At 44.7% G+C, this 14075-nt stretch overlaps 1 protein-coding gene and 1 long non-coding RNA gene across 2 annotated transcripts in view; one reads left to right on the plus strand and one right to left on the minus strand.

The window, feature by feature from the left end:
- Window positions 1-229: 229 nt before the first annotated feature.
- On the plus strand, window positions 230-5862 carry LOC138846392 (uncharacterized). Its single transcript, XR_016225033.1, has 3 exons — window positions 230-589; window positions 1065-3444; window positions 4637-5862. It is a non-coding gene; the product is annotated as an uncharacterized LOC138846392 (long non-coding RNA).
- BBS2 (Bardet-Biedl syndrome 2) overlaps window positions 3718-14075 on the minus strand; it is a 29635-nt gene continuing 19277 nt past the window's right edge. Inside the window, exons 8-17 of the mRNA XM_002711528.6 lie at window positions 12993-13128; window positions 12005-12144; window positions 11024-11168; window positions 10770-10941; window positions 10044-10173; window positions 7840-7971; window positions 7242-7379; window positions 6508-6620; window positions 4860-5008; window positions 3718-4212 (exon numbers count right to left, since the gene is read on the minus strand). Coding sequence (XP_002711574.3) covers window positions 4106-4212; window positions 4860-5008; window positions 6508-6620; window positions 7242-7379; window positions 7840-7971; window positions 10044-10173; window positions 10770-10941; window positions 11024-11168; window positions 12005-12144; window positions 12993-13128 — 1362 coding nt within the window. The 3' untranslated portion in view covers window positions 3718-4105. The remainder of the gene's footprint in view (window positions 4213-4859; window positions 5009-6507; window positions 6621-7241; window positions 7380-7839; window positions 7972-10043; window positions 10174-10769; window positions 10942-11023; window positions 11169-12004; window positions 12145-12992; window positions 13129-14075) is intronic.

Genomic DNA, 14075 nt, shown 5'->3' on the forward strand with positions numbered 1-14075 from the left:
CCTGTACAGCTCCCTTCAGTAAAAGAAGCTTAATTCCTCCCCCACCCCCCAGAGAGAATAGCTTTGTGTCTTTTCTAGGTTATGTAAACAATGCATGGGATTCTATAAACAGCACATGCTTATTGTGAGGAACGAAAACAACACGTGAAAGAAAGTTAACAGTCAGCTGAAGTCCTGCCACGCCTGCCAACCACTGGACGCTTTGTCATGTTCCCAACTTGGCTGGACTGAACTGTCCCAGAACTGCCGCGTTTCCAGTTAGGGTAGCCACAAATTCTTACGCAAGATCTGGAGGGCAGAACAAAGCAGGCGTGCAGTGGCTCGCATGTGGTTGCTCACCTTGGCCTGCAGCTGCTCGGATGAAAGGGCTCAGTGTCTGCTGCACGCCCGCACCATCAAGGTCTGAGGCAGCAAGAACTGACGAGTTCCCGCGTGGCCTCCGGCTCCAGCTCACACCTGTGGCTTCCACCTTGTCCCCAGCTTAACATCCTTCCTGGAGCTTCGGGCTCTCGCATGGGACTCATCGCTCACTGAGACTGCCTGTTGATGTTGACTGTCATGGAAATTAGGAAGTTTTTAAAGCTCATTTGTAAGTATATATGCATTCCCTCTAATAGAAGAATAAGAGGTTTAAGGAAGAATCCATAATTTCAGTCCCTCCTTTTAAGGATGTGGAAAATGAAGCCTAGAAGGAAAAAGACTTGTTTTGAACACGGCTTGTCTACATTGTAAGGCTTGCCTCTGGGGGTGGGTGTTCAGCACAGTGGTGAAGATGGCCATGTGGGATACCCACAGCCCATGTCCGAGTGCCTGTGTTCCAGTCCCAGCTTCCTGCTAATGCACACCGGGAGGCAGAAGGGGAGGGCTCAGGTACTTGGGTCCCTGCCACCCATGTGGGAGACCCAGATTAAGTTTCTGGTTCCTGACTTCTGCTTGGTCCTGCTCAGCTGTTGAGGGCAATGGAGAAATCTCTCAAGTAAAGTTTAAATATAATATAGTATATATTATATATATATATATATATATTGCCTCTGAAACTCCACTGGATGTGGTTTCTTCCTCAGAGAATACTGAAGAAAATCATAGCTTGGGCTGCCTCTCCTAGGCAAGAAGCTTCAATTCCATTCTCTACTTCCCACTACTAAAACTGAATGAGAAAATACAAACTCCAGTAAAAGGGCCCTTGCGAGAGATGACCTGGTGTGATGCCGGAGGGAGGCCTGCAGCCTTCAGGGAATGGGACACCCCCACTGGAACAGGCTCCCCCCGGGTGCTGTCAGTCCACTCAGAGAACTGAAGAACGTGTTGGGGACCGTCCACATGGCATCATCTTTAGGGAAGGCAGAGTTCTGCACCACACAAATCCAAGATGACTCAGGAACTAGAGCAAGTTGCGTGGGCCGGGGCCAGATGGGAAAGGGCAGTGCAGAGCACCAGGCTGCAGTGTGTCTCATCATACTTCAGTTTCAAAGAGAAATTGGAGATAATTGAGTTCTGTGATCACAGGAGTCTGCAGTGGCAGATTTGTAACTGCTAATTACAAGACTTAAAACGTTAGTAACTGCCGAAAATCATTTCTGCAAAGCCCTCCTGGGGTTGCGTAATAGTTGTCAAGTTCCTGGTTCTTGGATTTCTGAAGCTGCTGCCAGGCGTGCTGAGGACAGACAATCCCACGGAGAGCGGATGCTTTCCAAACTGGAGGCACGGGGACAGCCCTGCAGAGGAGGAAGCTGATGAAGGCGCAGGCCCTGCTCTAACTGAACAGCTTAGGGTTTCTGTAAACAGGATGTAATGAGGGCTAAGGAAAACACATGGAGAGAGGAGAGTTCTCAAAATGGGAGCAGAGCCCCGATGTACTGGAGAGACAGACATGGTGAGAAATAATAGAAACTATACCGTCTTGGTAACATACTGAATTACAAGGCCTGAATTTTTAAAAGATGCTCACAAAATGACTAAAAATCTCCTAAACAGCCATAATCCACAAAAATCTGCTTTTAAATGAAAGCAGAGCACTTTACTTCAAGCTTCAATAAAATCCAGCAGTAAACTAAGACTGGCTGGAGAAGGCACTTGCATATACCAGGATAGAAAAAAATGTGGCAAGAAAGTAGAGAAGCAACCTACGAACTCATTCCTCGACGTCAGAATGGTTCTTCTCATCCCTAAACTGAACACGGTATCTTCTAAGAGAGCGGATAATCCCTCTCCATGCGTGTTTCCATGTAATCCAGTCCTGACTGGCTTGGGAACAGTCTGAAGGAGCAGAAGGGCCATGACTACTTGGTTCCGAAACCTCCTTCATCCCCCCACTTACTGTGGGCCCCGCCCGTACAGGACACTCTGCCTTCCCCAGCTCAGAGGCCTCATCTGAAACGCTGACACCACATTGCTGTGAAAGGAAGCTATTGGGAGCTTATCAGTGAGGACTGGTTAAAGATGCCTTGCTGCAGGTCAACCCCTTTTAAGCTCTGCCATGACCATCTTTAGGTCTCAGGAAGTTTTCTGGCCGCAGGACAACAGAATGACTTTTTTGATGAGAATATTCTATTAGATTTACTAAAAAAGAATGGTGCCAGGGCTGGCGCTTTGGCGCAGCGGGTTAAAGCCCTGGCCGGAGGCGCTGATGTCCCATATGGGCGCCAGTCCCAAGCTGCTGCTCCTCCGATCCAGCTCTCTGCTCTGGCCTGGGAAAGCAGCAGAATATGGCCCAAGTCCTTGGGCCCCTGCACCCACGTGGGAGACCCAGAGGAGGCTCCTGGCTCCCGGCTTCAGATCGGCTCAGCTCTGGCCATTGCGGCTTTCTGGGGAGTGAACCAGCGGATGGAAGACTTCGCTCTCTGTCTCTACCTCTCTCTGTAACTCTTTCAAATAAAATAAATCTTAAAAAAAAAAAAAGAATGGTGCCAAACAAGTTAAAACCAGCACCAACTAAAGATTTTAATTTCAAAAGATTAAGTTAGAATATGGTTAACAGGGAAAAAAGATTCAACACTGGGACTTGAATAATTTTGCCATTAATTAATCTCTGCTCTTCAGCTTCCTTTTAAAGCAGGAACAAAACTTTAGTACTTAAAGAATATTGAAAATGACACAGCAGATGTGAGCTTATAAATTGAAAATGCAAAACAAAGATATAGGGCGTATTCTCATAAAAATTCAGACTTCACAAAGCTTACGTTTCAGATAAAGGAGAGGGGAATCCTAAGTAGCTGAATGGAAGCTCCTGGAAAGTTAGTTCATACTAGCCTCAAGGGGAGGGCCCCGTACCCCCAACTGCTTATGAAGCCTTAGAAGATGGGCAAAGTGCCAGTCATGAAGCCAGCTTTCAAATCCACCTCGGCACAGAATTCTACCTCCCAGAGAAGAGACTGCTGCCTGTTGGCACGGCAAGATAACATCTCGTGGCCTCCCCTGCAGGTGTGGTGTGGTGCCCAGTGAAAGGTGAGCGAGATCATGGTGGGCTACTTCCAGACCACAGCTTTTAAAAGGAGGAAATCGTCCTTGGGCTTCTTTATTTAGAGAACTTGGGTTGAGAAAAGCAAGAAATCTCTGTGTAATAAATGAGAAATGAGCCACAAATTTTGAGGCCTATTTATTACAGCAACTAACATTAGCCCAACTAATGACTCATCGCTCTACGCTGGCTCCTCCTTCATATAAATCTGCTGTTTACACTCACTTCTCAGTGAATAAAAAGAAGGCACGCACACAGAATAGCCGCGTTCTTGTTTTACTCCACAAAATACAAATAGCTTATGCAGTTCTGATAGGTGGTGATTTTACAAGTCATCCACACAAAGTCTGACACCTTTAAATTTTAATGAAAAAGCAGATGATCTATTTGAAAATTACAAATTTAATTCATTTCAAGAAAAAGATATTTATACACTGACTTTACATAAACAAAAATTTAGACTGTGAAGCCCTAACATTTCAAAAGTATTGTTCTGTATATAAATCTAGTTTTATATCACAACAGTACTACTGATTTAAAAATAGAAAGTGAATCCATTGTTCCTAAGTAACGCTTGGTCCTCAGTTTATACAGCTCGCTGAAGCTGTCTTCACACACAGCACAGCACAGTGCCCATTCTCTGCTTGCCTAGGAGGAAGCCGTCCCCACCCGCATGATTCTGAACAGTGTATTGATGTTGTTGCTCCGAATTGCATCGCGACAAGCAGTGATCACCTGGTTCTTGGGTTTTCCAACTGTAGGAAAAGAAATCTCGAGTCAGTATGACCCAAAAGATTATTAAAACTGAAATTATAAATTAGAGGCCAGTTTTTAAACAACATAAAACTCGGGATAGTTAAATACGCAAATTTAGTTAACTCATTTATTTTACCACTCCCTGAAAAAGTTAACTTGGTAAAAGAATTTATCGCAAAAACAATCTCAAACCTAGAAACCAAAGGTTATACAGGAAGGGATTAATGCTCATACCCACTTGGGAAGATTATTTCTAAGAGAGGTGATAGCATGGACTCAACAGTAAAACTTGGGTATAAATTCTGAACTGGGTTTCTGCTTCCTTTGGTATATTCTATTCTACTTCTAAACTTTCAAGTTGGATACCAACAATAATCTTCCATCTGTCTTTCCTACGGGGGTCCTTTGTGCTTTTTCTACTAGGTTTTCTTCAGAGGATGCAGCAAGATCTGGGAAAAGGAGCTAAAGGTTTTCTTTCCCTGAGAAGTCTGAGGACGGAAGCCAAACAATACTCTGACTAAATGCAGCCAGGTGACTGGGGCCGCTCCAGGGTACTGAAGGCCCTTGCTAGGAACTACCGTTTACCACCATGTTCAGTGACTCCCACCCGAAACATTACAGACAGGTTCTATGAGAGGAGACTCACCTCGCAGACGACCTGCTCTCTGAATCGCTTGATTTACTGCTTTAAGGTTTCCTAACAGCTCTGTGTGATTATTACAGCGGATTTTATATTCATTTAGCAAGTCTTTATTAAGGTCATAGAGTTCCATATAGCGCCTCTTCATTGTTTTCCTGTGTCAATCAATAGCAATTTAACATCACTGTATCAATATGTTAAGAAACAAGAAAAACTTGCAGATTTCTTAGACACATTAAAAAGGATGGCACAGGGCCGGCGCTGCGCTGTAGCACAGCGGGTTAAGCCACCGTCTACAACACCACAATCTCATATGTACGCTGGTTTGAGTCCCAGCTGCTCCACTTCGATCCAGCTCTGGGAAAGCAGCAGAGGATGGCCCATGACCCTGGGCCCCTGCACCCACGTGGGAGACCTGGAAAACATTCCTGGCTCCTGGCCTTGGTCTGGCCCAGCCCCAGCCATCACAGCCATTTGGGGAGAGAACCAGCGGATGGAAAATAGATCTAATTCTGACTTATAAATAAAAAACAGTTTAAAAAAAAGGGGGGGCCAGCACCGCAGCTCAATAGGCTAATCCTCCGCCTGCGGTGCCGGCACACCGGGTTCTAGTCCTGGTCAGGGCGCTGGATTCTGTCCCGGTTGCCCCTCTTCCAGGCCAGCTCTCTGCTGTGGCCCGGGAGTGTAGTGGAGGATGGCCCAAGTGCTTGGGCCCTGCACCCACATGGGAGACCAGGAGAAGCACCTGGCTCCTGGCTTCGGATCAGCACGGTGCGCCGGCCGCAGCGGCCATTGGGGGATGAACCACGGAAAAAGGAAGACCTTTCTCTCTGACTCTCTCACTGTCCACTCTGCCTGTCAAAAAAAAAAAAAAAAAGACTATTCTTAATTATATTTTTATTTTAAAAAAAAAGCAACTGCTGATGTTTACTTTAAAAATATTGAGAAGTTCTCATCAAAATAGTCTATGTCTTCTAAATAAAGGCAAATGGCCTTCCTTTGTAATTAATCTGTGTCTTCTTTGGATTTAGGAATTTAAGAATCATCAAGCCCCCTGTGTTAGGGGGTATGGGTATCTTTCACATTTCAGATTAATATTCACAAGATGAAAGTGACTTATTCTTAAGAAAATGTTTTGACAACAGATTCAGCTTCATACTTTATCAAGGTTTTAAAAACAAAGGTATAAACTAAAACCACAATGAGATTACTATACAACAATGAAAATGACTAAAAATACAAATGCTGGCAAAGACACAACTGAAACTCTCATACATTGCTGATGGTAAAACAAAATGTTACAGCTACTTGAGAAGCTGATTTGGCATTTGTTATAACTTAGCATGACTTATCCATTATACAGTTAATGCTGGTTTGGATTACTTTCACTTTGGAATTCTCATAAACAACACCTTTACTAACTTTTTTAAATGAATCCTGGTTTGTATGTGCACAAATTTCTTCAGGCTGAATTTGTATACCCGGAGGAGAATTACTGGGTCGTAGGGTATACATATTTTCAACTTTAATGATAATTCCAAGTTATTTTCCAAAGTCATTGTACCAATTTACACTCCTACAAGTAGCACCTAGAGTTGCTGTTCCACATTACTGATGTGTTTAATCTTGCACCTGCCCCAGCCAAGGTACTCACATGTCCCTCATCAGACGTGCGTCCTCGGCTCGGACCAGCAAACTCCGGATCAGGTTAGAATTATCAGCCATGTCGGCACTGAGCTTCTGATGCACTGAATGATATTCGTCCACCTGGAGACCATGAACAGTCGGGAAACAAAAACATCTGGGAAACCAGACAGACAGAAGACACCGTCTACCACATCCGGGCCCTGTTCTGTGCCCTGCTCACTGCCAGCATCCTAGCTCCCTCCTACTAGCACAGCTCCTCCCCAGGAAAACCACTGTCGTACACACTCCCCTGTCGTGACGCTCCATGCAGGGATACCCACTTCCTGTGCCGTAGCACTGAAGCAGCTTGTGCATCAACACTTTAGGCTTTGCAGAGACAGCGTTGTTACACGCTGGAGCCATTCACATCCCTCCTCACCTTGCTTTGTTATTCCCAATTTGGGTTTTTGGAACGTCTTATACAAAACAGACAAAAGTGGTGCACGAATGAAATGAAGGGCTAGTAGATGAAAATGCTAATGTGACAATTTTTTTTAAATATCTCCCTAAACCAAAGAGGATAGGGTAATAGGTACATATCCCTCTAAAACACTTCTACAGAAGAAAGCCTTGAACTAGCGAATTCTCTAATACTAATTCAATCTTCTGCAGCAATTATTAAAAGTTGACTATCATATGTATATCTGTTGTCTCATTAATCTAAGAGAAATATTTCCAAGTGTTAGACCACCACACCCTCACCTTAACCAACACCTTTCGTAATTCCTCAAAGTAGACAGGAAAGTCTGCTTCTACCTGAAGGTCTTCAATAGCAAAAAATGATGCCATCGACTGGATGACATCACCAGCCAAATCAATATCATCAGTATTTATAGTGATCTATCCAGGAAAAAACAGAAGTTTAGTATCCTCAGATGCTAGACAAACTTAGCTGAAACAGTACTAGAATGCCCCAATATTCAACACAATTACTGATCATATGCTCACATGCGGGGATGAATAAGATAATATTAGCCCTCCAGGAAATTATAAACCATATAATTATGTGCTGCAGCTGGCTAAAAGTTCAGCTCCCCAGCCTTATAAAATCGTTCAATCCAAGTGTTTTGGTTCAGCTCTGTATTCCTAATCTTTTCCAAATGACACAAGGAAGGGGGAAGGGAAAGGAGTGAAGGGGACAGAAAATCATGGTTCTAGATGACATCCTAGTGTCTATGATGGTAACACTAACTGAGCTGGACCGTTTGGTTTTATGACCTTGAGATTTTGATCCTGCACCTCACTTGGCTCTGAATGGTAAACACATGAGAAGCCCATGCCCCATGATATGCCACGTTACCTCGCCACTGGGTTTTACTTTTATACACAGCTGGCCGCCATTCCGCAAGGATGTGAAACACACTTGAAATGGAGCGTTCTGAATGGCAGTGTCTTCTAGTAGCAGGAAGTTCTGGCTGAGCCACACAACAACCTTAAAAATGAACAGAATGATGACAACTTCCATTCTTACAGTACAGCCATTCTTTTTTTTTTAACTTTTATTTAATGAATATAAATTTCCAAAGTACAGCTTATGGATTACAATGGCTTCCACCCCAATAACGTCCCTCCCACCCACAACCCTCCCCTCTCCCAGTCCCTCTCCCCTTCCATTCACATCAAGGTTCATTTTCGATTCTCTTTATATACAGAAGATCAGTTTAGCATACATTAAGTAAAGATTTCAACAGTTTGCTCCCACACAGAAACATAAAGTGAAAAATAATAGATGATTTTTTAAATGATGAAATCAGATCAGACCTATTGTCATGTTTAATCCCAGTGAGAGTCAAGTTGGGAATTGATAATTTCTTCTTTTTTTTTTTTAACAGAAGATCAGTTTAGTATACATTAAGTAAAGCTTTCAACAGTTTGCACCCCCATAGAAACACAGAGTGAAATACACTGTTTGAGTACTCGTTATAGCATTAAGTCTCAATGTACAGCACGCTAAGGACAGAGATCCTACATGAGGAGTAAGTGCACAGTGACTCCTGTTGTTGACTTTACAAATTGACACTCTTGTTTATGGCCTCAGTAATCTCCCCATGCTCCAGTCATGAGTTTCCAAGGCTATGGAAGCCCCTTGAGTTCTCCAACTCTTATCTTGTTTAGACAAGGTCATAGTCAAAGTGGAGGTTCTCTCCTCCCTTCAGAGAAAGGTACCTCCTTCTTTGAAGACCTGTTCTTTCCACTGGGATCTCACTCACAGAGATCTTTCATTTAGGTTTTGTTTTTTTTTGTTTGTTTGTTTTTTTGTTTGTTTGTTTGTTTGTTTGTTTTTGCCTGAGTGTTTTGGCTTTCCATGCCTGAAATACTCTCATGGGCTTTTCAGCCAGATCGGAATGCCTTTAGGGCTGATTCTGAGGCCAGAGTGCACAATACAGCCATTCTTGAAGGATGAGTTCTTTCTAGTTTTACTGGTTTGTTTAAAAAAAAAAAAAAAAAAAGACTGAGCTACACTTCACCCCACCCCACCAGGGGAACACTAATCTTACCATTCCCTTTCCTTCCTCAAGTGTCACGTTCATAACTGTGGCTGGCCCGCAGCAGGCAGGGGTTACAGTACTTTCTATGTGGATATACTCCTACATGCAATGTATGAATGAGTCAGGTTTGATGCTAATTCTGTTTACTTGACAGCTATTTGGTGGATGCATCCTGGGACAATATAGGCTGCTTCAAACTAGTCTATTCTTAAAAAATAATTTTAAAATGAAATATACATGCACACACACCACAGAGACACAGATGCATTCACCCCACAAGTTTTAATGCTAATAACTGTAACACAGGACAGTGGTTTAGAACACAGTTATGAGAACTTGAGAACTGCCTGTTCTTGGTGAAGCCTTTGACAGGCTCTAGCTGCAGAGTTTCTGGTTCTGCAGGCGAGGAATCTACATGATTAAAAAGCCTCACCAAGAATTCTGAAGCCCAGCCAAGGTTAAAATCCACTGGCATTAGTCCTTCCAACTTCATGAGGTGTTGTCACACCAATCACTTAATCCTCGGGGCTCCCTACAAGGTGGGCACACTATCCTCACCTACAGATAAGGAGGGGGCTCAAACTGCTGAAGAAATTTGAGTTCCCCAAGATCACTAAGAATTTAGTTAGTGAAAGTAGCACTTGAACCCCAAAATGCTTCCAACTCCCAGTCCCACTCTCTTTCCATCTTGATGTAGATTCCCTTTGAAACACCAGGCCAGGACAACCACACCAAGACCAGAACAAAAGAAAGGGAAGAATTAAAAGCTGCTAAGAATTTACCTGTAAGTAAGGGCTGAGCAGGTAAATAATGTAATGTGTGTATCTTTCAAAGTGAGAGAAGATATCCCAGCAATATGTTTACAGAAGGGTTAGAAGCCAACTCCAAGTGATGTAATTCTTCCATATCATATTTACCAACATAAGACATTCATGCAATTTCCCCCTTCATATGAAACAACATCTAAAGGATTCCAAAGCGCTACATTATTGAAAGAAAAAGGCAAGCCACTCACCCTGTGTGCCCGCTCTGCAATGATGAAGTTAACATAACTGACAGGCTCACTGGCAGGGGCCGGGCTGGTCAGCGCATACATGGAGAATCGGGGGAGCTGTCTGGTCAATTCAAATACGTGGAACTGGGTGCTGCGGCATACAACAGAATACAAGAGGGTTGTGTTTTATGGAACGTTGTTTCAAAGCGCAAGAATCAGAAAACAAAGTGTCTACCAGGCCATCACTTGATGCTGAGGACAGTACCCTCAAAACACTTGAGGGCTGGGGTGCTACAGTAACTGGATCCGGAATTTACAGATAACACAAGTCTACACATATACATGCATGCGAGGGTTTAAAACACACTACAAGGTACGTGAAAAGGATTTTAACTCCCACTAATCCAAGAGCTGTTTATCATTAGCTGAGGTGAGGACTATAAAACAAAGGTGCAGCCTGGCCCCTATAACCCTTATATTCTTAGTAGGCTGAGAGGTAACAAATCATGAATTAATCTTATATGATTAAAAACACAAAATAATTAACTTAAACTTACATCTTTTTTTTGTTTTGTTTTGTTTTGTTTTTGTTTTTGTTTTTTTTAAGATTTTAAATTAGGGAATTAAAAGGTAACGGGCAACCTGACGGGTAGACAGACCGCCAGATGGCTCTTCGGGCTCACGGAAGCCATGCACAGTGGAAGATCTGTGCTGTGTGGGAATGAACCGTGGCTTGTCAGGGGTCACCTGCTTCTGTAACCCACGAAGGCTTTCAAGTGCAGATCCACAGGAACATCTTTAGGAGGAGTAATTGGGACCCGGATGGAACTGGAGAGATTGTGAATGCTGGGGTGTACCACGTGACTTTCACCTATAAAGATCCCCTCTGCAAAAATCAGCACTGCTCGGATGATGGTATCTGCAGGGAAGAGGGAGAACAGCGGTTGCAGAACCACTCCAGGAAGGGTGGGTGCCCCGAGACGCCAGCTGCACGGTCGTACCATTGGACGTGGAAACGCGCAGTTCTACGTGAGCAGCTTGGTTTTCATTCCCCAGGGTGACGGAGAGGGCAGTGTGGAGTTTGGTATTGGCTGGGATTATGCCCCGATGCCCGTCGGCCTCACTCAGTGGACTGCTCGATTCAGCCTGCAGAACACCCCGCCCACATTCAGCTCAGTCGCCCAAGTAGTAAACGAATTTTCCGTAAAATAATACAGCGCATCAACTTCAAAACATAGATGCCCCATCAGCTTATTACAGTAACCCTGAAAATTCTGAGCACTTCCCTCCCCAGTGTCTCTGCTCTCCCTGGCCCTGTGGCAAACACCCGAGGCCCTTTCCCTGGTTACAGCCCACTGTCCCCAGGATGCCTTTTCTATTTTTTGTGTTGTTCTTTTAAAATAATGAAGTTTTACTTGGTATGGCAAATTCAAATACCATAACATAGGACAGGACAAATTAAAGTCCCACTCCTCAGCTCATCTTCCAGCTACATACACACACAGACGTAAGCACACACAACAGAATTGTCAATTTCTGCATTATTTGATTTTGAGGAAGTTGAAAGATGCTGTATACATATTGTCCTTGCTTTCCTTCCACTTACTAATACCACAGATACCCTGTCAGCCACAGTGTATGCTCTTCACTCTTCTGAGCTGCTTAATATACCCTGGCACACGCGCCCCATCACTGATGAATACTGCAGTTACTTGCAGCTGTTCATCAGTACAAACAGTGCTGCAACAAGGATCTTCGAACATTCATGCAACTATCTATAGAGTTTAGCAGCCTGGAAGTGGTATTTCTAGATCAAAAGATACATACATGCTCTCGTACTTCTGACAGTCACCGAAAGGCTGAAGCACCGGCACCTCTGCCAGTGGGCAGGGGGAGCCCACAATGCACTCACTCCTCAGCCACATTCGCCACTCACCGTCAGCCCCACACTGGCTCCATTTCCCCTTCACGCCAGGACCCACCTTGGCATTTTCCTCATAGTTGCGGAGTTCCAGCAACAAATGCTGCTTTTTCTGACTCAGCTCTCGGATCAGGTCCTGCTCTACACTGGTGTCCATGAGGTTCCCCCTCATCTCAGCTGTGCCCGGCAGGTAGCCTCGGACTGAGCAGAAGGAAAAGCACTCACTACACTGAGGAACATCCATGCACAGCCAGGTCTATGTTTAGGTCATCAATTACTTTTTTTTTTTTTTAATTGAAAGGCAGAGTTACAGAGAGGCAGAGAGAGAGGTCTTCCATCCGCTGGTTCACTTCCCAACTGGCTACAATGGCCAGAGCTGAGTAGACCCAAAGCCAGGAGCCAGGAGCTTCTTCCGGGCCTCTCATGTGGGTGCAGGGACTCAAGAACTCGGACCATCTTCTACTGTTTTCCCAGGCCGAAGCAGAGAGCTGGACCGGAAGTGGTACAGCCAGGACTTGAACCAGCACCCATATGGGATGCTGGTGCCACAGGCAGAGGCTTAGCCCACTACATCAGTGCCAGCCCCCAGTACCTGTTGCTAAAAACTAAAAATGAAGAAAGGCGTTTGGCCCAGTAGTTACAATGGCAGTCTCGCTATCAAAGTGCCTGAGTTTGAGTCCCAGCTCCACTCCCGATTCCAGCTTCCTGCTAATGCACACCCCGGGAAGCAGCAGGTCATGGCTCAAGTAATTGGGTTCCTGCCACCCACATGGAAGACTTGGATTAAGTTCCCTGCTCCTGGGTTCAGTGTGGCCCAGCCCTGAGCATGGCAGACTTTGGGGGAGTAAACAAGAGAATGGCAGTTTTCTCTCTCTCTTTCTTTCTCTCTCTGGTACTCAGTAAGTAAATATAATTTTTTATAAAATCTCAAACGCTGAATTCTTCTCTAATTTAAGTGAGTCTATTAGAACAAGATCTGAATACCAGTTCTTTACAGTGGGGCGTCCTCACATTTGGACCGAACCAAACTGGCTTTCTTCCTAACTTACTCTCCCCATCCACTGAGCAGCAGACCAGCTGCACTTGGCCGTCCATCCGGTAATCTCCCTCTACCACACCAGCAATGGCTGCAGGAAAGTTATCTTTAAAGATGACTTCTCCAGTGCGGTCGCTTCGAGCATCAACCTAAAAAGGAAACAAGAACTTTAAAAGTTGCTTGTGCCACAATTATTTTTAAAAATCTCAAAATGTTAAGATAAAACTCAGCTTTACAAGTCATTTAATATTGCAGCTTTCAAGAACACTTCATGGTGGCCAGGCGCTGCAGCGAAACAGGCAAAGCCGCCGCCTTTGGCACTGGCATCCTACATGGGCGCCAGCAGTCCCAGCTGCTGCACTTCCAATCCAGCTCTCTGCTATGACCTGGGAAAGCAGTAGAAGACGGCCCAAGTGCTTGGGCCCGGGCACCCATGAAGGAGACGCAGAGGAAACTCCTGGCTTTGCACCAGCCCAGTTCTGGACACTGCGACCATATGGGGAGTGAACCAGTAGATGGAAGACTTCTCTCTTTCTCTCCCTCTAACTCTTTCAAATGAATAAATAAATCGTAAAAAAAAAAAAAAAAAAAAGACTCCATGAAGCCCTGTGTCTCCTGTGGAGACACTCAAGGCCACTGGGAGACTGTGCGGGGCCTCAACCAGGACACGTTGTTCTTTTTCAGCAGAAGCTGTCTTACATGGCCTTCACACAGCGCTTCATACAGCATAACGCAAGGGGCATGAGCTCCTCGGCCGAAATGCCCGTTCGTATCCCAGCTCTGTCACTACCAGTGACGGGATCGTGGGCAAGCTCCTTAATCGTCCTGTGCTTGAGTTTCTCATCTGGGGATCGACAGCCAGAACACGGGGCAAATGAAAGTATGCACACTTCAGAGCTGTAAAGAGGCCCAAAGGAGTTAACCCACGGAATGTACTTAGGACAGAGCCTAGCACATGGAGGTACGCAGTGTGTTAGCGCTACGTAAGAATGAATGTCTTTATTACATACAAATGTGAAAAATACATTCAAGGGGGAGCCAAAGAGTCCATGGAAAAATGTACAGTATCTTTTACATTTCGATTTACTTGAGAGAC

The sequence above is a fragment of the Oryctolagus cuniculus genome, chromosome 18, assembly GCF_051225735.1.
Source record: "Oryctolagus cuniculus isolate XC-2025 breed Fujian yellow rabbit chromosome 18, ASM5122573v1, whole genome shotgun sequence".
Taxonomy (NCBI): Eukaryota; Metazoa; Chordata; class Mammalia; order Lagomorpha; family Leporidae; genus Oryctolagus; species Oryctolagus cuniculus.